This window comes from Lepeophtheirus salmonis, chromosome 5 (genome assembly GCF_016086655.4).
Source record: "Lepeophtheirus salmonis chromosome 5, UVic_Lsal_1.4, whole genome shotgun sequence".
Classification (NCBI taxonomy): Eukaryota; Metazoa; Arthropoda; class Copepoda; order Siphonostomatoida; family Caligidae; genus Lepeophtheirus; species Lepeophtheirus salmonis.
Genome location: NC_052135.2, coordinates 49,036,045 through 49,060,313, shown reverse-complemented (window position 1 = coordinate 49,060,313; position 24,269 = coordinate 49,036,045). Strand labels below are relative to the sequence as shown.

The 24,269-nt window shown below is 32.6% G+C and overlaps 2 protein-coding genes across 3 annotated transcripts in view; both read left to right on the top strand.

Moving 5' to 3' along the window:
• Positions 1 to 24,269, top strand: part of LOC121117292 (microtubule-actin cross-linking factor 1-like) — a 233,642-nt gene that overhangs the window by 180,971 nt on the left and 28,402 nt on the right. Inside the window, 1 exon segment of the mRNA XM_071888761.1 lies at positions 1,386 to 1,493. Within this exon segment, the coding sequence (XP_071744862.1) occupies positions 1,386 to 1,493 (108 nt within the window).
• Positions 1,488 to 24,217, top strand: LOC139905481 (uncharacterized). 2 transcript variants are annotated; one of them, XM_071888763.1, is made up of 3 exons: positions 1,488 to 2,315; positions 9,249 to 9,350; positions 20,781 to 24,217. In XM_071888763.1, exon 3 carries the CDS (start codon positions 20,995 to 20,997, stop codon positions 23,857 to 23,859), a length of 2,865 nt encoding a protein of 954 aa, XP_071744864.1. In that variant the 5' UTR covers positions 1,488 to 2,315; positions 9,249 to 9,350; positions 20,781 to 20,994; the 3' UTR covers positions 23,860 to 24,217. The 2 variants fall into 2 exon arrangements, with proteins under 2 accessions (XP_071744864.1, XP_071744863.1); XM_071888762.1 differs by lacking the exon at positions 1,488 to 2,315 and having other exon boundaries at positions 7,343 to 9,350.

The window sequence follows — 24,269 nt, the reverse complement described above, 5'->3', positions numbered from 1 at the left end:
TCCATAATCCAGCTCGTAAGTTTGGAACACTCGTATCTCGAGGTATAACTGTACTGCATGGATTAGCAAGAGTAATATATGGCGTAACGTGCACACATATCTTGTAGTTGAGACTACATTATGTAATTAGATAATTTATTATTATTTTCTTTTTTATGTTTTTATGATTATATACTTTCGTGAAAATAGACTGCCCTATTGATTTGATCAATTTGGTATATATGTACAATAGATTGCTCCGTTTTGGGATAATATTTTTATCCCTCTGCACAAATAACTTTTATGTTTCGGCGAATAAAAAAAAATAGACTTTGGTAAAGTTTAAAGCTTCTCGGGGCATTTTGGGGCGTGGCACATGGTATTTTAATGGAATTTTTGGTCCATAATCGCCCATTTTTAGGCCTCATGTAATTTTTTTTTTTTAGTATTCGATTAGTAAATTTAAAATATTCTAAATACAGTTTTTAATCATTTAATGGGTCGAAGATGTGTTTTATGTAGTCTTGTGTCGATCTTTATTTAAGACTGATGACTTAATTCCCGTCCCCCTCAGTCCGGTTCAGTTTAGTCTTGCATATGAATCCTAAAACTAAAAAAGTTTTTTACTTGATGACTTCACTCAACTATATTTCTTTTTTTTAAATCAGTTCTATTACTGACAGACTGAAGGACCGACACTATGATAAGTGAGTTTCCCTGTTTTATCAATTAAAACATAAGAATTTAGCCCAACTTGAAGTGATATTTATGGGAGAAACATTATCTTGTTTGGCCTTAATTTAACCCAAAAAAAACAAGGTTAATATAAACGCTTTTCCGACTTTTCCTCCACGCTTTTTAATAGTGACGTCACAGAGTGTAGTATACTGTACTCTTAATCATATAATCTCTTAATATTATGTGCTGTTGATATACTCTATGACGTCAAAATCTCTGTCTTGTCCAGCAGTCGGCACGGTCCATCAAATTGAAACTTCTGGCAAGCCCGATCACAAGATGGTATAACTTTGTATTTCTATTAACTATGAAAAATACCACTTTTTTTTTCTAACTGAAATTACTTCTACCACGCCAAATATGCCCAAAGAGGCGTCAAACTTTGTCCTAGTCAGTTTTTGGATTGTCGCTAGTGGAGAAAGTCTTTAAGGAAGGGAATAAAAATATTAACCCGGTAATGGGACAGTAAAATATACATATTACATATAGAGCTGCAATTCTTGAATAAGTAACTTATAGTTTTAATGGGCTTGTGAGACACCCATAATAATCTAGCGCATTAATAATAACAACCTTCCTACTCACTTACAACTTTTTTTTCTTCCACTTTTGCCCATTTTATGCTTCATATTATTCTTCCTCTTCAAATAACACTCTTAAAAACTCAGAAACTTGTATCTCCTCTACAAACTGAAGTAAAGGCTCAAAAGCCGTACACGACGATCAACGACTCTTTAATCCCGGCAAAAAGGTTTTTCTTGGAAAGAGTTTCTAAGGTATATGGTGCATTGCTGCATTTTTGGGGTTGTTCGTGTAAAGAGGAGGGTTTGCTTTTTAATTATATATTATGTATGTACTACTAACATTCATTGACTTCGTAGCTTCTTACTCGTTTTAATTTTTGTTCGATCCAACTCCTTCGGAACTTGATAAAAGCTCGGTTTGGATCGGTCATTTCACTAAAATTTGCTCTATACATTAAGCACATTTTCTTTATCAATGTAAAGCTATTTTTTTCTCATAGTAGAATAGTAATGAAATGTGAGATTAAATTGAATTAAAATAATTCCTTAATGAATATAAATAACTTAATTTATCCAAATTAATTATTATTCTGATAATATCAAATTAAAAGACTCATTATACGATTGTGTGCATTCAATTCTTACTTTCATTTTATGACCATTCTACTCTTTAAAAAAAATAGCCCTTATTTGGTAAATATAATTGGAAAGGGAAAGAAGAGTGTGCGTTTAGCGTCTAGAGCGGTTTTATTAAAGAATTGTTGATGAAGTTTCATTTTTACGAACACGTCATAATTTGTGTACAATTCCTATTTCTAACTAACCGGGAGAAAATCTATTAAATTTTGATACACGGTCAGAGATGGCAGTCTTGAGATGTGGGATTCTTATTAGATCAACAAAAGTTAGGGGGTATAACTTACAAGAGTCTGATTCTAAAGGAAAGTGAAGAATGATTTGGGAGAGGCTGATCACGAAGGGAACTGGATGTTGCGTCATCATTAAGGAAAATATGCATGGCCCGTGATGATGAGTCCTTGGAGAAGGAAGAAGAAGGAAGGAGGCGAACGAGATGTAAGTTGATTCTGTTTTTTATTTTTATTTTATTTTATTTTATTATTTCCCTTCAAAATGACTTTTATTATACATATACCCACCTACATTGTTTATCGGTTCCTTCAATCTACACAAAAGAAAGAAAGACACGGACGAACAACTCACTTTGAGTGTTTGTTCTCATTTCATGCCCCCCCTCTCTCTCTCTCTCGATGAATGATAAATTTGCACATTATCTAGAGCTATTGATAGATATACTTACATTACAGTGGTGGTCCTTAAATTTGATTTTTTGGCAATGTTGACCCTTATTTTCTTGGATTTTCTTACTTACTCTATCAAATGTGACACTTGTTAAACGAAACATGTATATTAAAAATCAACAAAATTATAGGGGATCCTAGGTGGCCACCAAGTGCTCATAAATATATGATTCGAAGCCATAATATAAAAATCCTTCACTCTTATTTTTTCCTAGAAGTTCGTCATGTTTGATATTCTGCATAATATTTTTATATTAATTGTGTTATTCACATCAAGAGCTTTAATTTTATACCAAACATGAGTTAGTTTAAACAAAAAATGATAAAGTTCAGGATTTGTATATATTTAAAAGCACTCACTAGTAACCCAGGATCATCTAGCATTTCCTGGATTTTTTGACTACATGTTTCCATCACTAAGTGATCCCGGGAATACTTTATTACCGTGAAATGGAGGTATTTATTTTTATAAGCTTATGAAAAAATAGTATATTTTAAACTAGCCTTACCCTCATATAGTGTTATGTCAGTCCTTATTTATACTGTCTTATCCAGTCTTAGGATCGGTCCTTCGGGTTGTCAGTAATAGAAGAAATAAATCTGAGTGATGCCTTCAAGGACCGAAATTAATAAGTTTCTAGGACTGATATGCGGGGCAGAACTCGACGTGACAGCAGTCTTCAGTCCTAAATAAGGAATGACAGAAACACCAGCCCCATATATTAATTATCCATCCTCATTTTGTCCATAATCACTTATATTGCACGTTTTTTTTTTGTTTTTTTTTAAATCCGTAACCCGATCCAAACTGCAATTTTAAAGAAAAAGCTTAAAAAGTAAGGAATGAACGAACTATTCTTCTATGAAGCTTGGGGTTGTATATCCAATTATGAAATACAAAGCCCGATCCTTGGGCTAAAAGTAAACTTTCGCATCACTAGAATCCCTCTAACCCAGGGATGTCCGCAAGATTATATTCAAGGAGGGGGCTTGAATTTTTTTAATTAAAATTTTGGCTCTGCTGCATTATTTGATCGATTTTTGTTTTCTGTTTTCTCATTAAGTTTTTTTTTAATGCAGAGAAATAATTTTTGAAAAAATTTCTTTATTTGGGAAATATTTTTCGATGTTTGTACTTATTATGCACGTTCTACGCGTTTTGATGATGTTGTGACTATTATTGCTAAAAATACTATTTGAAAGTAGAATGCGGCCAAAGGGTGACATACCTGCTCTAACCCTTTTATGAAGCTTATATTATGGGAACTTCTGGGAAACTGGAGAGAACATACATATTTGTTTTAGCTTACCCAGTGATTCATTTTATTGTGTCTTTGTAGAAAATTAGACAAATCGATATCCCTCACTACTCTGAGTACACATCATCATTGTGTTGCAGTCCCGCCCTTCTCCTTATACATGCACTAGTTGTTATCTTACTTCTATTTGTAGTATATCCATTATTATCATTATTAAGATTGGTTTGTATTATTCTTCTTCTTCTTCTTGACTTGGGTTATTTTCTGAGTAGGCGGGAGTTTTTGAAAAAAAATATCTTCGAGAAAAAAAAACAGGTATAACCATATCACAAAATAGAATCAAAAGAAGTTCCAAGGAGGAGTGAAATTTGGTTTGTTACTTGGGTACTTGATTATTTATTTATTAATCATTTTTTTATTTTGTACATGATTTTTTTTTTTTGTATTACGTGTACAATGTCACGTATGTATATATCATTTGATAAAAAAGTTCAATAGATTGCAAAAAATAAAAACCCAGACCATTAGTAATGCTGCATATCATAAATATATTATATATATATATCTATTTAATAATCGATACCCCTTAAAGAAGAACCAAAAAAAATAAAAAATGGGTGTTGAATTCCTTTTGACCATATACGTCCCTAAATCAAATATAACCTCACAATTGGACATCATGTGTATAATATATTGTAAAGATGATATAATGAGCCCGCGCCACGCATTGGTTAATTTCAATCTGTTGACCAAAAGGGGTCTTCCCAAAAAAAAATTAGGAAAACAATAATAAAAAGGCTGTTGATTTGTCGTGAATCTTTTTAATGGGTGTCTAATCTACATATGTTGCAAGACTTTGGAATCGGTGTTTTAGTCACGATTACCAATATTTAGATACTGGACCATGCAAAAAAATATGTTGGTATCGCCAGAGGCGTTGCTAGCTTTCATTAAGGGGGGCATAAGTTAACAGCACCGTTATATAATTATTTATATAAATAGGTTTATTTTTTATATATGTTGTGTACAAGTTACGATGTATGTACAAGTTACAATTTCATTGTCCTAGAGTACAGTATTTAATTTTCAATATTGGTCGTTCTAATTACCACATATTAATTTTCATTTGTATCTATTCAAATTAAAATTATTTATCTCATTTTTTGCTTGCAACTTGCACAACATATATATATCATGAAATTTTAGGGTGGCTAGCGACGTCATTGATATTTTGGTACTCTCTCATACTATTTTGACAAAAATATTAAACAAAAAGTACGTTAAGAGGTATTCACATCTATGTACTTCCAAGGGCAACCGCTGGATTTTGTCCCGGATAGTGCCTAGCTAAGAAGCTTGATAAAATGCAATTTTCATTCTTGCATTTTCTTTATAAGGATATCTTCAGCCATTGGCCATTTTTTATGACGTAGTTATATCTCAAGTACTGGTTTCTGTAACCATTGGCTATAGAAATGGTATATTGAACATCTCTGGTTGTAACTATTACAAACAGGCTGATCAAATTGCAATTTTAACGTCTTATTCAATCATAACAACATCAGTTACAACTTTAATTGCCAATTATACATTTACTAACATTTCATTTTGACCAATTAAAATAACTTATTTATTATTATGTATTTACGAGGAGGTATAATATAACTCTGGATATTTGAGCAACTATTTAATGTGCCCAGCATTGTCTAATCAATGCGTCATTTTCATTTAAAAAGAAAAGGAGAAGTCAAATATGACATCATCAATAGATGATCAAACATCTAATAAAATAAATAATTTAAATTGTTTTATCTCATTTTTTGATTGCTACTTCTACATGATATAATATATATATATATATTTGTGTGGCTTAACAATACAAAAACATGCTCGGATCATTTTTATCAAAATGTAGTCTGTATTATTCCACGAATTATCGTCAATTTCTATTAATCAATTGATTCTAATTAATCTTTTTGAAACGTCGCAAATTGCTTAGCATAAGTTAGCAAAAATTTAACGTCACAATTATAGAGTTACAAGTTGATAGATTCTATATATATATATGATGTGTGTCAACATAAAAAACAATCGCGAACAAATCTCAAGAAAGACTTTGTATTCAAATTTGTAGGATGAGTTAAGATACCCAAGAATTTTGTCTATAGTTTGAACCTTTATTTGATTAGACTTATATGTATTGGCTCCCTATCAAATCAAATTATCAATTTCTATTTCTTTTATTGTGAGAATCAATTTTGTTTACTTAAAATGTAATTTTCAACGCCTTTTAAGAGTGAATAAGAAGGCTTTGTAGATAAATGATGGTCATTTTAGCTTTGCATTTTGTCCTCATTTCGTCAAGAAATGAAAGTATATTCTATCAGATAAGACATTCAGAAACAGTAATTAAAAAAACTGTTTTGTGTTTCATCTCGTAATCTTCGTGCAAAAAGAAAAAAGAAATATTATTTGATAAAGACATTTCCCCTAGTCATAAACCTAACAAAAAAATATATACACTGTTTATGGACTGTTTATCATCCGGCATGACTAAATTTGGAGATGCACGGTGGTAGTAACGTATTTAAAGCTCAATAGACGATAGTAAACAATAATTATGAGGGAAAACGTTATGAAATGTGTAACATTACAAGAACATGATTCGCGGGAGTCATTTTAATTTTTTGACAGAATTTCGACTCCCTCTTAGCGTTAAAAATGTAGATCCTGTCAGGTTTTGATTGGACAGAGTGAACCTTAGAGGATAGATATTCTTGTACATCAAACATTCTCTTATATACCCATGAAGATCATTTGAGCAAACATTCTTATCTCAACATTTACCATAAATTTGAATACAATGTATTTGACCCATATGCATGAATTCCTTTTCTTGTTTTTTGTATTCAAGATTGTTTTTGTGTTAAGGCACCGCCACAGCATATGTAGGTAAATAATAATTGTTTGCTTACTTGCTTGCTCATCAGATAGTTGATAGTTGAGGGTGGACATTGTACCATTAGTATGGGGGAGGAGGAGGGGTCATGTCGAAAATCTTAGGTGAAGATAATTATATGATGATAACCTTAAAGAAGGATCCACCACACCACACATCAGCCACACTACAATGAAAGAAAAGGAATTATGTGGGCATATTCAATCCAAAGTTTACTTGATTTGATTTGATTCTTTCTTCTTTCTCAAGAAAAAGAAATGAGTATACATATAACTACCTATATATTTACTCCTACTCGATTTTGTGTTGTTGTTTTTCAAAATGGAGAAAGAGATTGTGTAGAAGAATCTGAAGACTTCTTCCCCCCCCCCCCATTTCTTGGTTGGTTGACATCATCACCAAAAATAATGACTCCTCAACATTAACCAACCAATCATTACTGCTTGTGCTTGTTCTTCAAACCAGAACAGGAATAAAAAAATAAAAAAACAATAAAAGATTAATAACACAAATATCAAAAAAGACTCTTTGTATAAATAATAATAATTTATAGGTTATGTACAAGTTGTAACTAAAGATCTAAGAGTAGACTTTGCTATGAGCATAATGCCATAGATGGAGTCCTCATATTCTGTGGCACATAATAAAGTTATAGTGCCGCCCCCTTGTAAGTAGTTTAAAATGATACCTAGTGTTGTGTTGGTCCTTATTTATTCGGTCCAGTTGAGTCCAGCCACTATTTAGCATACAAATATGGCCAAGTCCCTGAATATATTTAATAATTTATGTGTTGGATCAGTCCTAGGACATTATCAGTCTTTTTAATTTTTTTAGACATATCCGACACTATCCCTAACTGATCTGTATTTAGTGCCGAATCGTCATAACAACATTTGTGTTTTGTCAGTCCTTATTATTCGATCCAGTCTAAGGATCGGTCCTTCGGACTGTCAGTACTAGAATTGATAACACAAAGAATAAATAAAGTTAGTTGACGTCATCAAGGACTGAACTTTATAATTATTTAGGTCTGAACTGGAAGGGACTACAGTTTTCAGTCCTAAATAAGGAATGACACAAGACTATGAAATGAGGAGGACTCCATGAGAATAATTGATATTAATTAAATAAGGCATTTATAGACTTTTGCAACTTTTGCACGACATATGTATGCACATAAATTCCCACCATAGATTTGTAGCTGCATGCAGCTGATGTAAAAAAGATGATAATACGAGTTATGAATAATGAATAGACTGCTTGTTGCTTTGATTATGCAAGTAGAACTTCATAACAATAAGGCCTGAGTAAATGCAATCTGAGACACTTCTTCCCCCTCCCTTCATTTCATTTATGTTAAATAGCACATGTTGATGAAAGAAGGGTGGTGGGTTGATGAAAAAGGCCCCCACAATATATCCCCCTGCATCTTATGGGCAACGTCTGTCAAAGTATTTCCTTTTAGCCCACATCCCTCTTCTACTTCTAGTAAAAGTAGTATACATAGTTGTTTTGTTGCATTGTAGGCGGAATCAACTCCCCATAAACTATTTCCTCCTTCTGCAACCCATAAGAAACAAGCAAAAGGAAGGGGGTAAAATAACACCCAACAACTAATATAAAGTACACCTGACTCATCCGAGACACTATAATTAATATCAAGTTGACATCAAAGAAATGAGATGAAGAAATCCCAGTAATCAAACTCTTAACTTTATTAGATGGTTGAATCTCTATTCATGATGTCTTTTTTTGCCTATTATTTGTATATCATTCTATAGTACATATGGCTCTATATTCGGGGGGGATCCGTAGATAGTTGAATATTTGTAGTCTTCATTTGATTTATGAGGCTTAATCAGTATATGGTCTCTTTTCAAATATGTATGTTCATGGAATCTCTTATAGCAATTTATCATTCTTTCAATTTGCAGTGGGATGAATCAGAAGGATCCTAATACAAATACTCTAAAACCTTCTATATTGCTTTTGAGTTGACGAGGACCATATATGTAAAATAATAATAGGTACAAACAAGGGGTCATCCTCACATCATGACTCAGTTGATAAAAAAACTCTTCGTCTATTTTTACGGATGCGTGGGCGTCCGGGAGGAGGGTTCGTTTGTATGCGTGTATGACTGATGCATACTCGTTTTTTTTTCCTTTTTTCTTTCCTTCCCCGTGAGCGCCCCTTCTATTCCCGAAGCTTCCAGTTTCGGGGGAAACTACGTTTGCTGCTACATTCAAATGAGAGTGAGAGAACGCTGATTCCAAACTCCTTTTTTATTATTATTGTAAGTAGAGACACTTTAGTGAATAATTTCAGTTAGTAGTTGTGAACCGTTGACTCCCCATGGTCGTCCCCTCTATTTATATCTATAATTATTATTTAATTTATTTATAATCACTCATATATAAGAACCCCTAAATCACCAATATTTATTACTATTTATTGTACTCTTATTCAGGAGTAGGAGAGGTGGACATCTATCTTATTGAAATCATAAATAGTTCGAAGACTAGTCAACTGTATCATTACCCCGATGAAGATATGAGAAGACAGCTCTAAAGTAAGTAGTATCTTTATATTATATTATAATGTATCATTTTTGTGTCGATAATGAATAAACTAACGAACGAACGAACGAGTCCTGCATCGAAGTTGTTCTTCTCCACAGGGAGTTACGTTTAATGAGGTGGTAATATCCCTTATATATAAGTCATTCATTAGCTCTTAGTTAATGATGAGTACTAATAATGAATGAATACATAAATATGCTTGAATAACAAATGATTAGTCAAGTAGAAGTGTGAGGATTTTTCTTCTTACCATTGCCCCCCTACTTGAAAAAATAGCATACCATTTGTAATCCATTCTATAATTCTGTATATAAAGTGTCATTATTTGTGATTAGGCATTATTTTAAGGGCATACATGCCTCATTTAAGTACGTTTATACGTCCATAAAAGCAATTTGGTGTTGCTGTTAATATGTATAACTACTTCCATAAACATGCAAAGAGTTACAACATCAATTTTGCCTCCGAATATGAATATGTAACAACTTATTCACTTACAAATATGGAGATTTGTGATGAACTTTTTTTTATATATAAGACATTTTTTAGTCAAAAATTTCAGCTTTGTTATTTAGGGTTGTGATGATATTTAATAATTAGATATAGAATGGGTAATTAATTAGTCTGTTTTTTTTTGTGGTACATATTTTTATAAATACAGAAATGGGGAGGGAGAGAAATGGAAAAATTGTCTTTTTCTAAAAAGTAACTTATAAACAACCAGTCTTTTATTGAATAAATGTTGGCATTTTTAAAATTAAAAGAAATTTATTTAATTGAATAAAAAGATGATCAAATAACGTCCTTTTTTTCTTCTTCTTTTTTTGACCAAATTGGTATTGAATAAGTTATTAATAATCGAGCCCATGGGAGGGGGAATAAAGTTGTGTTTGGTAGAGTGTAAAAAAGAAAGAAAAAGATCATCTCCTTCGTACAGTCGAACCTGATTTAACGACCACCTGTTTAAAGTGTGTCACCCCCATATCCAGTTTTTAAATTTAGAACATTTACAAAATAAGAAACCTCTTTAAGAGGTCACCTGCACTAAGCCAGACCTTTTTTCAGTTTCCTTTGACGCTTAATACAGGATTGACTGTATATTGATCAAATACGGGTATAGACACATCTGTAGTACACCCTAAATCCCATTTTATGACACGCAAACTCTGACCATCATCTTTCAAAATAGCATTTCTTTTAATACTGATTTGAGGTCTGTCAACACAAAAACAACCTAGAATGATTTTTCTTAAGATTGAGTGGGATGACATATCATCAAATTGTTCTTATGAACCCTTTCTCTCGTCCACTAATAGCAATTCAACTAGCCAAAATGAATTGTTCCAATAAAAGAAAATGATAAATGGCTCATATCGGGTCCAATATAAGTACCTTAAATCAAATAAAGGCTATAGCTATCGTTCTTTAAATAATACTAACTCACCCACCGGTAATTTGAATAGAATGCTTATTATGTAATCAAATACGTCTATGAAATATTGGGCTGTATGTATATATGAAATAAGAAATAAATTAGGATTTTCTCTTTTACTTGATTTTTGTTGAATATTGTTTTTTGTTGACACAGCACAGATAATGAAGGATATATTTAACTATTTGGTCACATATGGTTTTTATATTTACTGAATACTTAGTATATATATAAAATGAGGAGGATGAATCATTTTACTTCTAAAACTTTGAGGAAGTCCCCTGACTACTACTACATACCTTACTCTATTATTCCCTTCATCTCTCTTTCTTACTTCATAAGATATGTACATACCTACATACACACACAAACGGTACATTCTTGGGTAGTGACTAGTGATACATATACTATATATAACGAAGTATTATAAATAACCAGTTTACCCTGATGAAGGTTGTAGCAAACCATGTTATTTTATTACTACTCTGTAGTATAACTACTTTTCAAGCTAGCAACATGTTATCTATATATATATATAGAAAGCTACTCATTGCAATTTACAACCCACGAATTGTGTATATATATATAGCCCATGTTACTTAGTTATAAATAATAATATTCGACGACTCAAAAATTGCGTAGGTTTCCTTCCCTCCTCCCTCCCTGCTCTGCCCCCTCTTAGTTATAAGAAGAAGTTGTAACTTGAAAATCATTTACTACACTATGGGAAGAGGAGGAATATTATATACGTTCATTTATGACGCTAGAAGTATCAGTTATCATTGATATCAGATAAACATCATTAAGGTGAATATTCTATTCTCAGATCATCATCATTCTTATATGTAGTATTACTACTCAAAATAAGGATAGAATATGCATATATATTGTCTTCCTTTTACGTATGATATACTAGCAAAGGTACCCAAACGTGTTCGGCTTTATAAATAAAATCTTCTATTAAATAATTAAGCCATCTGGGCCTAGATGAAGACATTAAGGCCCAAATCAAATATTGACATTAAAAAAAGTTGTTTGAAATCTCTCAAAGCTTTATTTTTTATACAAAAGAAGAAAAAAAATACTTATTCAGTATAAGATATTTTGGCATCTTCTTTAGAGGTATTTGTATCTACAAAGGGGGCTATTAGATAAATAATTATCCATTTTTTTATTCTTAACTCTTAAATACTTTTATTTATTTATTTGTATACATGCTACATAGCTAGAAAACGCATTTTTATATATTACTCAACAATAATGTGTCATATTGCTACTTCTTATACATATAAAACAACCCTATTGATAAGTGTGAACAGATATTAGTATGATTTTGCATCAGCAATTACGCTATGTAGTAAATACGTAGAAGAGAAAAAAAAATCTAAATTCATTTTTATCTTTTATTATTTTACTTCTATAAAAATAATTTCAACCCAAAAAAATAAAGCATGTGAGTTAATTGGATAAAAAAAGTATTTGTTCACTTGTAAAAAATGTCCAAATAATTACATATTACTATTTTAAGTGTTTTTGCAAAAATAAAAATAAACAATGCCAAATTTTATATTTGACGAAGTTACTAAGTACGCAATGCACTATTATTCACTTCTCAAATTTCTGGCCGATTGCTTCTCTCATTTGCGAGTTTAGCCCGAAGAACGAAACTGTGATGCATAAACACATGATTTTTATTCATATTGAAAGATATGTATTGTACAAGTCACACGTATAATTAAATCCGGTATTTCCCGTAGGTGTTAAGCCCTTGAAATCTTAGTTCTGGTCAATTTGTAATTGTCAAAAAATGCTCCAAAATCACACAGTAGTGACCATCTAAAAGAATATTCAATAGATATCCTCATTACCACTTATTATTTCACTGTAAGGTTGCAATTTGTACAATTGACTCATATGTACCAGTTACGAAGTTCCGATCAATTTTTGCCATTTATATCAGCTGAAGCTGATTTCTTACCTAACGAAAAAGTGGTGTAACATTGTTATATGTTAACTATGAGTAAAAATGGAAGCAAAAAGATTAGAGATTGTCACATTGATCTATGTTGGCTACAAAAACTCTGTCATTGTTAAGAGGCTAAAGGTTAACCGTCCTACAGTGTACAAGGTCAGAAAGCTTGTGGAGGATGGAAAAAAACCTTAGGGATCGGCCTAGAATTGACATGCATTTGAGGTTAATCTACCCATGAGCATGTAAGAATTTGTCAGGAAGATAAAGGTGAGCATCTCTACTACCTCTAAAGCTGTCCAATGAGCTGGAGGGAGATTTTTGAGGTATGTTGAAAGGATTCTTTTGACCTCCCCAGTCCCCTGATTTGATTCCTTTGGGTTTTTTAATATTATGGCATATTGAGTCCCGTAGAGTATGTCATAGCAACAACCTCAAAGCCTCTGTGGAGTTCTCTTAGAGTAGGATGTCCTGAACTTACATTGTTAAAGAGCGTACAATCTTTTGTGAATGCTTACAACTTAAACTGTTGGAAATCCCATTCATACAAAATAATCTTCATAATGTTTAAATCAAAAAGTATTTATTACCTTTTTCTGTGCAACCTCATTCTGATCAGTTGTACAAGGTTATTAGTAGCCCAATCAAAGTGGTCAAAGACTTATCGAATGCCCTTTATACATTTATTTAAGTATAGTTAACATTTTGTGTTTTTGACGTAAAGGAAGGAGATGTTCAAATCTCTTCGTCTTCTTCATATCTCTTCTCTCTAAGGAGCAATAACTTACATCTATATACATAAACACTAAATACATATAAAATGGTCCTACCTACCCACTAGTGCTAGCGATGAAAGACATTTTTCCCTGTCAAATATTATCTTGTCATGCCATAATTAGTAAGGTCCTTTATCTACATCTATTTATGGTGTACATAGATACCTACTACATGTACAGTAAAGGAAATATATTATATAGTGGTTATTAATAATCCCTTATAAGTGCAGTATCTATTTATGGACTGCATCCCCAAAAAGTATATTTGGGGTGTAATATGATGGGTATGTTGCTCATACATGTACTATTATAGTAATGTTAACGATAAAGAAGGGAAGGAGAAATATTGATTTGTATATATGTATTAAACTTTTCTTGCCTTTTGAAAAAAAAAAATCATACTACACAGGCGGGAATATTACAAAATAAAAAGCTCATATTTATAAATATATTGAATGGAGATTATGATTATTTTTTTAAACATAAAAGACCACACTGCTTATATATGTATTGTACAAAATCCATATTCTTCGTCTTAAAATGCCTTATTTAATGAACACATAGGTCATTCGTATGACCAACTTTACATTTCTACTATAATTTGATTTTAATATATTAAAATTACCTGGTAATTATTAGAGTTAAGAGTTTGAGTTTTTTTGGCCAAAATGAAAAAAAAAAAAAAAAAAGAACTAAAACTTTGAAAATTAAACGAAAGTTTTTTGAAGGATAAGTTAATGGCAATTAGTATGATGTTATAACTTTATAATAATTTATTACCTGGTCTAAGGGTTATCGGATTTAAGGGTGTCACGGCACTATGCAGTCATATCCCACTTCCTAAGTAGGTGTTTCATAAAATTAAAAAAAAAACTATATTTAGCATGTCCCTGGAATATAGTGAATATAGTGATACAATTTATAGTGTTTAAAGAAACTATGACATAGCTACTACATTGGTTCATAGATGAACCTCCTTTTAACGGTCACTTTTAAAACTTATATTGACTGTACAATGAGTTCAAAATAAAGAAGAGTGACCGGCTATAGAGTTATAATATACCCTCTTTTGAGGAGTAAATAAAAAATAATGTATTCATGCACATAAATGCTTGTTTTCTTCACATTTCTACATTTCTCTTCCTCTCAATCTAAGAATAAATGTTATCCAATCACTGACGCTCAGACAGACGTAGATTATATTTCCTTTAACCACTATTGTCAACTTTTGAATTGTTCCAAAATACCGAACTTGCTCACTTTTTTTAAAGCCATAAATAAAAAACCCACCAAACGATATTAGAAGAAACATTTATTATAAATATATAAAAAAAGGCCAGACAAGTTCTTTTTATAAAAACGAGATTAATAAAATGTGTTTATTAAAAAAAGGCTTACAAAAATGTAGTTTGAAACAAAATCTCTTGTCTCAAATGTAATTCATGTAATGAATTATGATCATAAAAATAATATTTATGGAGACAAAAATGAAGGTGTCCCTCTTAATAAAAATGATCATCTCTTACGCATCTATGTTCACAATTCACCTATGATGTATTTTTGTACACATTCACCATTCAGAGAGAGAGAGAGTGTCCAATAATTGTCCCTCTCTTATCAGCACCATAGCATAATCATATGTTTTATAAGAGGACTTTTTACGTACGTATGTACAAGTCTATAATTATTGCTCTTACATAAGATGAATACTGGTGGCCAGAACTGAGATGGTGGTTGTCTTTTTTTCTTTCTCTTTCTATCTTCTTCTCATGATACTAATATGAGTGACTCATCCCTCTCCCCCTCCCAATATAATATAATGTACAATATACATGATATTGAGTCCACAGGTGCACACTCATAAAATATACCTTATTTATAAGTACAACTAATAAATAAATATATATAATTTTGGGGGATTTTTAACTGTGTGTACCCCATTTCCGCATTACATACTTTGCTTTTTATCATGCGTAATATATTATGCAGAGTACATACTTGTGTAGATCGGTGTACCGGTAATAAATATATAGTGGGCCCGTGGTAGTCATGCGTTTAAAACGGTTCTATACTGAATGGATATTGAAACTGGTCTTTCCACGCAGAGTCATTGTGTGATAACTAGGGGGCTGAATAATATGTCATCACATATTTTGCAACATGTGTTTGGAGTTTCCTCAAAAATAAGATATTTTCCACTTTTTGTGGACAAAATTTTGGATTTTGCCCCCTTTTTAATACCATTTTAAACCAATTGTGAGAGGAATTTTGTGACTACACTTAATAATATTTGTCGAGTTGCGGTGAACCCAAAAAAACAAATTTAGTTGGGTTGATTCTTTTTTCATTACATTTTTGGAGGTAACTACTACTAGGATATACTGTCCTACCACCAAAAAAGGACACAACTGATATTTTGGCAGTTCTTAGTTATTGAAGGAAATACTATTTTGTAGAAGTCTTTAAAATTAAACATGTTATTATCTTGTTAGGTGCTTTAAGTAAGTCTAATACAGTGTCACCACCCCTTGATATATGCAAAGTTGATCAATAAATTATTTAGGCAATTGTGTCCTTTTATCAGGATCTTTTGACTTTGAGTATGGAGTTGATTCCTTTTGACATCCTAATTACTCAGTAATTAAAGGTTTCTGAATATTAATTTTATGCTAAATATATGTAAAATGGAGCACTTTATTCACCTCACTATATAATTCAATTAATTATGATGATGTTTAATATTCGTATTTTGGTATCATAACTTGGAGTAGAAGAACTGCTGATAGGATAATCATATCCTATTCAGAAAAATTGTGTTCATGTTTTTTTTCAAATGACATCAGGACTTTTGATACTTTTTCAACTTAAAATACATAAAAAAATGACTCACAAAGGGGTCCATCTCACGGGTGGCGTAATGTGTTTCCAAGTGGGAGGGGATAGGGGCAACTTATTTAATGGTGACGTCATTACATTTTTTTTTGGGGGGAGGTGACAAGGATATTTCTTCTGTTGGCCTTGTTCAAAGATACCTGAAGTTTAATGTCAAAGGCTTGTTGATAGAATGTATAATATTTCAGGATTATACATACATGGCCGGAAAAGTCCCGGGCTTAATAAAGTTAACGTTGTTTTTTTTCATTCTATATTATTTTTTATTTTATTTTTTATTCGTTTTATGAAGCGGAGTCCTCATAACACTTTACTAGACATTGCTTAGCTTGAACGGTATTTTTTTTCTATCGAGAAGCAGTGTAAAATTAAAACACGAAATTATTTTTTAAATAACAAAAGCAACGTCACACTTCACACAAATACTCACAAACTAAAGAACAGATTGTCATGAAATTTTGAAAGCTCTCTTTTCAAGGTTGGTACATACTGAAAAGGAGGTGAAGTTAAAAAAGTACGTTTTATGTATGAAGCCCGGGACTTTTCAGTCAATGTGTTAGTTATCATTAGTTATTTTCTTCGTTTATATATATATTATTCAATCCTAGCTAGAAGTAAAGAACATAAAAAGGTAGATAAGACGGATAGGCAGAATTATTGTTCCTTAGGACCTCTGAACCGTGAAAATGATCGAACCGATAAAAAAAAAAGACTCATGAGGAAATCGTCCTTGACCGATCCAACACTAGAAATAGTACAGTTTTGAAATGTGTTATTACCCCGTTAGCCGACAACCCTAGTAAAAATCTACTTTAAGAGTAGAAGAATTGCTGATGGAAGAAGGATATTGTCCTAACAAAAAAAATAGTTTTTATTCTTCCATTGACAAAAATATCTTTTTTTGTGTGTGTCTCTCTTTCCTATTATTCAAATTTGAATTGGGCGTTTTCATGCATAGTAAATCATAGATCCATACATATTATGTCGTTATGCAATCGGCTTTTATAGTAACCTACTACTGCATACTTAGATCTATAGACAAGTATGTAGTATGCCCCTTTATTCACTAATAGTAATAGATAAATGGACGACAAACAATTCAGAATTCCTGTTTTTGTAGTGACTCTTCAAATCATCTACTACGTGCAATATCAGGCTTAGCATATGTAGGTATATAGATGTAGATAATATGATCCTACTCCCTGAATATTAGTGTGACATCCTTTACAACAAAAAATCATATGAACGTCGGACACCAAGCTGCAATTTTGTCGTCTATTCATAGATACTTATAGTAGATTAAGTGTTGGGTTTCCGTATGAGACCCTTATATAATTGTTTTAAGAGAAAAATAGTTCCGTATAAGTTTGGCCTGGACCGGTCTTGTAGTTTTTATATTTTTTAAATCATTAAGACCGAACTGGGGGAAAAAATAGTATAGGACCCCCCGGCCCCCTCTTATAGTATATCAGGGGTTGACCAGTAACTCATAATTGACAAATTGAGGGTTGAGGGCTAAATTGTCCTAACTCAAAAACTACAAATGTTAGTCCAATCATTACCCTTACTCTGTCATTATCCTTTAAGCCTAATATTTAATGTTAATAGTTAAAAACAGACTCTTGAAATGAACTTTTCTGATCTATTATCGTAATTTAAATTAATAAAGAACCATTATTCATCATGAAAGAACAGAGTTCCCAAGCTTCATTCTGTAAAATAAATATTTGAGTTACTATTGTGTGAAATTCTCAGAAACTCACAAACTCCGCTCGATGTGGAAACTAAAAAAGCTCGACTGAATTTGATTTTTTTTGATTTTGATCTAGTACTACGGTGTGATTATGATCATTGATGCCGCAATGTGTGTGTGTGTGTGTCTATGTATGCATGTATATTATTCATTGTCGGTACGTGTAAGACATTATTATTATTTGATTTATGTAAATGGAGTATTTAGAGTCTTGATCATCACATCACTAATCAACTGTTTGCTTATATAATCCACTCCTGCAGCAATTATGTAGAATTGTACATTGTACATGCCTTTGTTGATCACTCATTATAATTACCTAAATAGCAAAAACATGGCATCCCTCTCTAACTCCACAAGTAAAACATAACACAGTCTAACTAGTATTGACCATCAGGCTAAGAGATCTCTCAAAACTACCGCTTAGTGCAGGGGACGTCTTAAAAACCAGGTTTCTTATTTTGCAACAACTATAAATTTGAAAATTGAATAGATCCGCTAGTGCAGATACACTCTTATAACAGTTGGTTGTTAGATAAGATTTGACTCTATGTATGTAGACCCGAATACAGTACTCAAGGCTTTATATTCACACTAATTCAACTGTCAGGCACAGGAAAATTGTTCTGCTGGACAGGTTTATAAAGTTTATATGCTATCAGAACGGAAGGGTGAATCCAATTCATGCAAACCAAGTTCGTTTTGACAAGGTTGTATTATTGTATAATCATTGGATCCCGCTTTATTTTAGCAAATTTAGATTGACAACCATTATTTACTCATTATAATTTTCGTGCATGCGTAAATCCCATAACTTGTCTTAAAACAATTAAGACATCTTGCGATTCGTTAAGTGTAACATCAGTCATGTAAAATCCGGTGAATTTTTTAGCGGAATCAGTTTTTTTTTTTGAATTGGTAACTTGAAGAATTAATCTTCTTTTTTTCTTAGCAGTTGTCATTATTTCATTCACAAGTATTGGATATCACTCCTGAATATATTCTATTATATTCGAAACTTGATCATTCGTGTGTGCTCATAAAAGAACAAGAGTGTCCCTGGATATTTATTACGTAGTTATAATTGTAAGTCCTTGTTGGACTCAGAGTAGAACTTTGGATCGACATCGGAGTAATTCTAGCAAGGGTCCTTGTTTATATCCTTTACTCCTTCCTCCCTTGTCATAGCTGATTGAAGCTGATCCAATGCGTTTTTGAAATTGTGAGGGTTTACATGTTGATTTCGTTTTATTTTTTTAACATGCCCATTGTACACACGATTTTCGTCACTTGAGGATGCGGTATACAGTATATCGTATCGCTTACTATCCTATTGACTGGCCACATGCATCTGCAGAGAAGTCGTGTAGGACGTTCCCTACAGTCTATTGTTAATGACGTCATGTTCCTTTAATTGTTCAGATGGAGTTACACTGATTATACACAGTATTTACATTTACTCCATTTGACCTAGGAATCTTCTTTGAAGTCCATATATATAAAGTATATTTCCTTTTTTTTTTTTGTAATTTTGTAATAATATATAAAATCGTTTAATACGTCGTACAAACACTCGAAAAAAAAAAAAAAAAAAAAAGTTCACTCCCCCATATAAAACTTTTGAAGATTCATCTAAAATAGTTGATCTATATTGACCTTTCTTATGCAAAAATAGGATTGGGTTTCGATTTGGAAATTTTAGAGCCGTCTGAGACCGTTATTAATTTAACTAATTCGGTTTGTAGTAAAAGTTTTGATCCGATGCCCTCTTAAAAAAATTAAAAAAATGAATTTTAGCGGGAAAAAATGATGTAAAAATTTGATCAACAGTAGAAATGGTGGTGGAATTTAGTAATCTCTAAGCATTGATCAAAATGTCTCAAACCTTACGTTATTTTTTACTAAAAAAAACCCTTTTTTGAACTATGCCATCCTTTCAGGAAGAAAAAAAAAATTATGAACCACCTTTATTAAAATGCTTCTTTATTATGTATTCTTCACTCTCCCCTCTTAGCACACGTAAGTTTTTTATTATTATTAAAAAACTCAATGTAACTTTAACGTCATCATTAGTAGTAATAGTCTCCTATTAGTTATTACTCTCTATGATGTAGAAAAATTGGATTGGATGCGCTTCGCTTCTCCTACTCGTCTTCATATTTATATATGTTCAAAAATCATCTGATTTAACAGAATATTTATTTATTTATTTCCATTTTATGATTATTATTTTCTAAATTGTATAAATAGCTCTCTTTTTTTTCTTCCATCGACGACTCGTCATAATAACAAAATCTAAGTGCTTTAAGTTGATCTAAATGCTCATTCTACATACATTTTTATTTTGTCCCACACATGTTAAGTAAAAACATTCATCAAATTTGTTGGAATTTGATAGATAGATTCGAGCTCTATCTTCCTGTGATTAGTTGTAATAATAACAGTGGAAGTGTTAGTGGTATTCATACATGCAGCATTCAACTCGTTCGTCTTCTGTTTATTTGTTCATCTCCATATTTGAGTCATTATTACTTATTACTCTTCTCTTTAAATATATATAATATTTGCTAATGATATCCATTTTTATTTATCCAACAGGACTATTCAAGACTCAATTACAATCCATATCGAACCACCATCCGAGCATCAGAAATCCTCTATAGAATCAGACTCTACTTACTGCTACCAACCCAAATCACCACCCCATAACCCCACCATCTCTATTAATAATAGTTTATCTTGCGCATATTCAAATAGTAGTTCATATCATAAAAGTGCTTGTAGTAATCAAGCAAAAACCACCACCACAACCATGGATTTAGTATCAGCTCTTCGACAAGGATTGATTGATACTCAAAGTGGGGAATTTAAAAGTGAATCGTCATCCACGAGAAGCTCTTATTCTCTAAGCCAAGCTCTCGCTCAAAAAGTCATCTGCCTTCCATCCTCCGATGAAAATGGAATGTCTCTTAGTGATGCCCTTAGGCAAGGCCTCGTAGAAGAAAACTCTGGAAGGCTTATTGACAGATTTTCTGGAAAATCCATCCGTATTTCAGAGGCCATCAATAGAGGACTTCTTAATCCTAGTACTTTTGAAGTGTTTGACTCTGACACTCATTTGAGGATAACGCTTCAAGAGGCTTTGGATAAGGATATTATTGATGAACTACGCGGTCATTACGTTTTAGAAAAAACGAAAAGAATGAATTATTTGGAAGCTTACAAAAAAAATTATCTGTGTAGTCCTATGACTCTCAAGATGTGTGATGATTTTGGTCTCATTGATACCAATGGAACTATTCGCGATCCGGTTCTTGATAAACCTGTTACTATTTTACAAGGTATTCTATCAGGTTTTTTAGATATTGCTCTCAAGTCAGTTAAAGATGTCAAGAAAGAACAGTATGTGACTCTTGGCGAGGCTTTGCAAGATGCCATCATAACCCCGAGTGGCGATTTCTGTGATACCTCGACCAGAAGCAGCATGTCCTTAAATGATGCCGTGAAGAAAGGATATTTAACAACCGTTTCAAGGAAATCTATATTCGATATCGAGGGCATTAAGGACTCTACAACAGGTGACTACATTAGTTTTAATATTGCCTCTGAAAATGGAACCATAGATATAAAAACCGGAAAAATAGCAGAAATGAAAGGCAACAGAAAGATTAATTTTGATGAGGCATGCAAAAAAGATCTCATTCAACCTCAATTGGTCGAAATGTTCAAGAGAAAAATTGGTATTAAGGACAAAACAAATCCTTCCTCAGAACTATCACTTATTGAAGCTGTATTTGCCGGTAGAATTGATTCCAATTCTGGACTTCTAATTGATGCAACCTCTGGAAATACTGTACCAATGGAAGTAGCTATTCAGAATGATCTCATTTCTTCAATGGGTGCAGCTATTCTTAAGAGTTTACTAAGTATTACCGTCACAACTGCTACAGTCACACAAACAGTTCGTCGCTCTTTCAAAGTTTCTTCTAATGATAAACAAGGAGGAGAATCTTCCATTTTATTTCAAGATGCACTTAAAAAGGGATGGATCAATGAAAAAAACATGCTATTTACCCATCCCGAAACAAATCAAACCATTCCTCTCGAAGAAGCAATTAATTTAGGACTTGTCCATTTAAATCCCTCATCCACCTCCAGTAAAATTATCCGAAGTAGTTTTTCTTCGAGTGGAGGAATCGGAGATTCACGATCCTCACTCATCTCTGAAGAGAGGAGAGGGTCCTATTCAACATCTGAGAGAAGGGGATCTTCCTCCTATACTTCATTAACTGAAAGGAAAGAGTCTGTAACGTCAGCTGAGAAAAAATTTGTGCCTACTATACAGGAAATCCCTTCGTCATTACCAGTATCTAGTGAACCTCATTCTAAAAAAATTGAACCCGGCACTCGCTACATTCCCATAACCATTGTTCAAGATAGCACTAAACCAGTTATCCCTAATAATGGATTCTCATTGAAGGAAGCAATTAGTTTAGATTTCTTTGACATCTCAAAGGGAGTATTTACCAAGTCCAACCGAAAAATAACCTCTGCAAAGGAAGTTATAAAGCAAAAATTAATCGATTATAGAAGTGTTAAAGTATCCTCTTCTGAAGGTAAAATTGATTTAAAGAAGGCATTAGACAAAAAGGTGATAGATGACAGCTGGCGATATAAAGATGGAAAGAAGTACATTCCCTTTAAGCAAGCCTTGCAAGATGGTAAAGTTTCTCATCATGAAACCAAATCTCGAACAACAACTGATGATGAGGATATTATGGTAATTGCATCTAATGTAAAGTTTAGGAAATCTTCTGGTAAGTTTGAAGTTGGATCCAAATTAGCCCCATCAGATTTTTTATCCGCATTAAAAGATGGAAAAATAAGACCAACTGACGTACGAGTTCAAGTACCCACCTCAAATTCTAAGGAACGCACCACAATCAACATAACAGAGGCCATTCAAAGTGGAGTAATTGATAAGTCCACTGGAGAATATAAAGTGAACGGTGAAAAACTTTCATTTATTGAAGGAATCACCAAGGGATACATAACTATTCTTGGCTCTCCCGATATTGATGAATTTAGATATGGTTCAAATGTGGGTACGATGAGATCAGGAAAGATTCAAGCACGAATTGTTGAATCCGGAACTACAACAACTAAAGTTCACTCATACACCGTGACAACTAGTTCAGGCGAAGAACTGTCTTTGGAGGAAGCCGTTAGGAAAGGTTTGATTACTCAAGAAACTGCTGACCAACACAAAGAACAAGTATCTACTGATTCAAAAATTAACTCCATAGTCCTTTTGATTGTGGACCCTGCAACAGGTGAAGAAATATCTTCAGATGAAGCAATTGCTAAAGGAATTGTGACTCAGGACGAAGTCAAGGAATTCCTCACTATGAAAGAGGGTGCTAAAAATGGAAACGGTACAACTTCTCGCCACATGACAGAGTCTATAACATCGATTAAGAGTAGTCCTTCTCGAAAGAGTTCTTCGTCTTCCGCTTCGTCGTCTATGTCCTCTACATCTTCATCTGCACCTGATGACTCCAAGTATCGTTCAGAGTTGACCATCAAGATCGATTCTGAGAATGATGCCAATCAAAAGAAAGATGTGAGTCAAAGAAAGATGTATTCTACACCAAAGCTTCTAAAATTGTCAACGTAAAACCGGGTTATTCGTTATCAAATTCAAATGTCGTACGACACCTGGCAACCGGGGAGACTATGTCCGTTCATGAAGCTGAGCTAAAGGGGATTACACTTGATGTCCTGAATGAAAGTTCTCGCTATGAGACAAAATTATATTTGAACGATGCAATGGACCGAGGATTAATCGATCTTAAAAGAGGGAAATTTACCAATCCTAAAGACGATAAAGAAATGTGTATTAGTGATGCTTTAAAGAATGGCTTACTTACTTCTGATTTTAAGAAGGATAGTGATCAGTCATATTTTAATAAAGATGCTAAGGTTATAACCCTTCTAGAAGCCTTCCAACATTGCTATGATATGGAAAAACGTAATTTTTATCATGAAAAGAAGAAAAAATATCTTACCCTTGTTGAAGCTGTCACG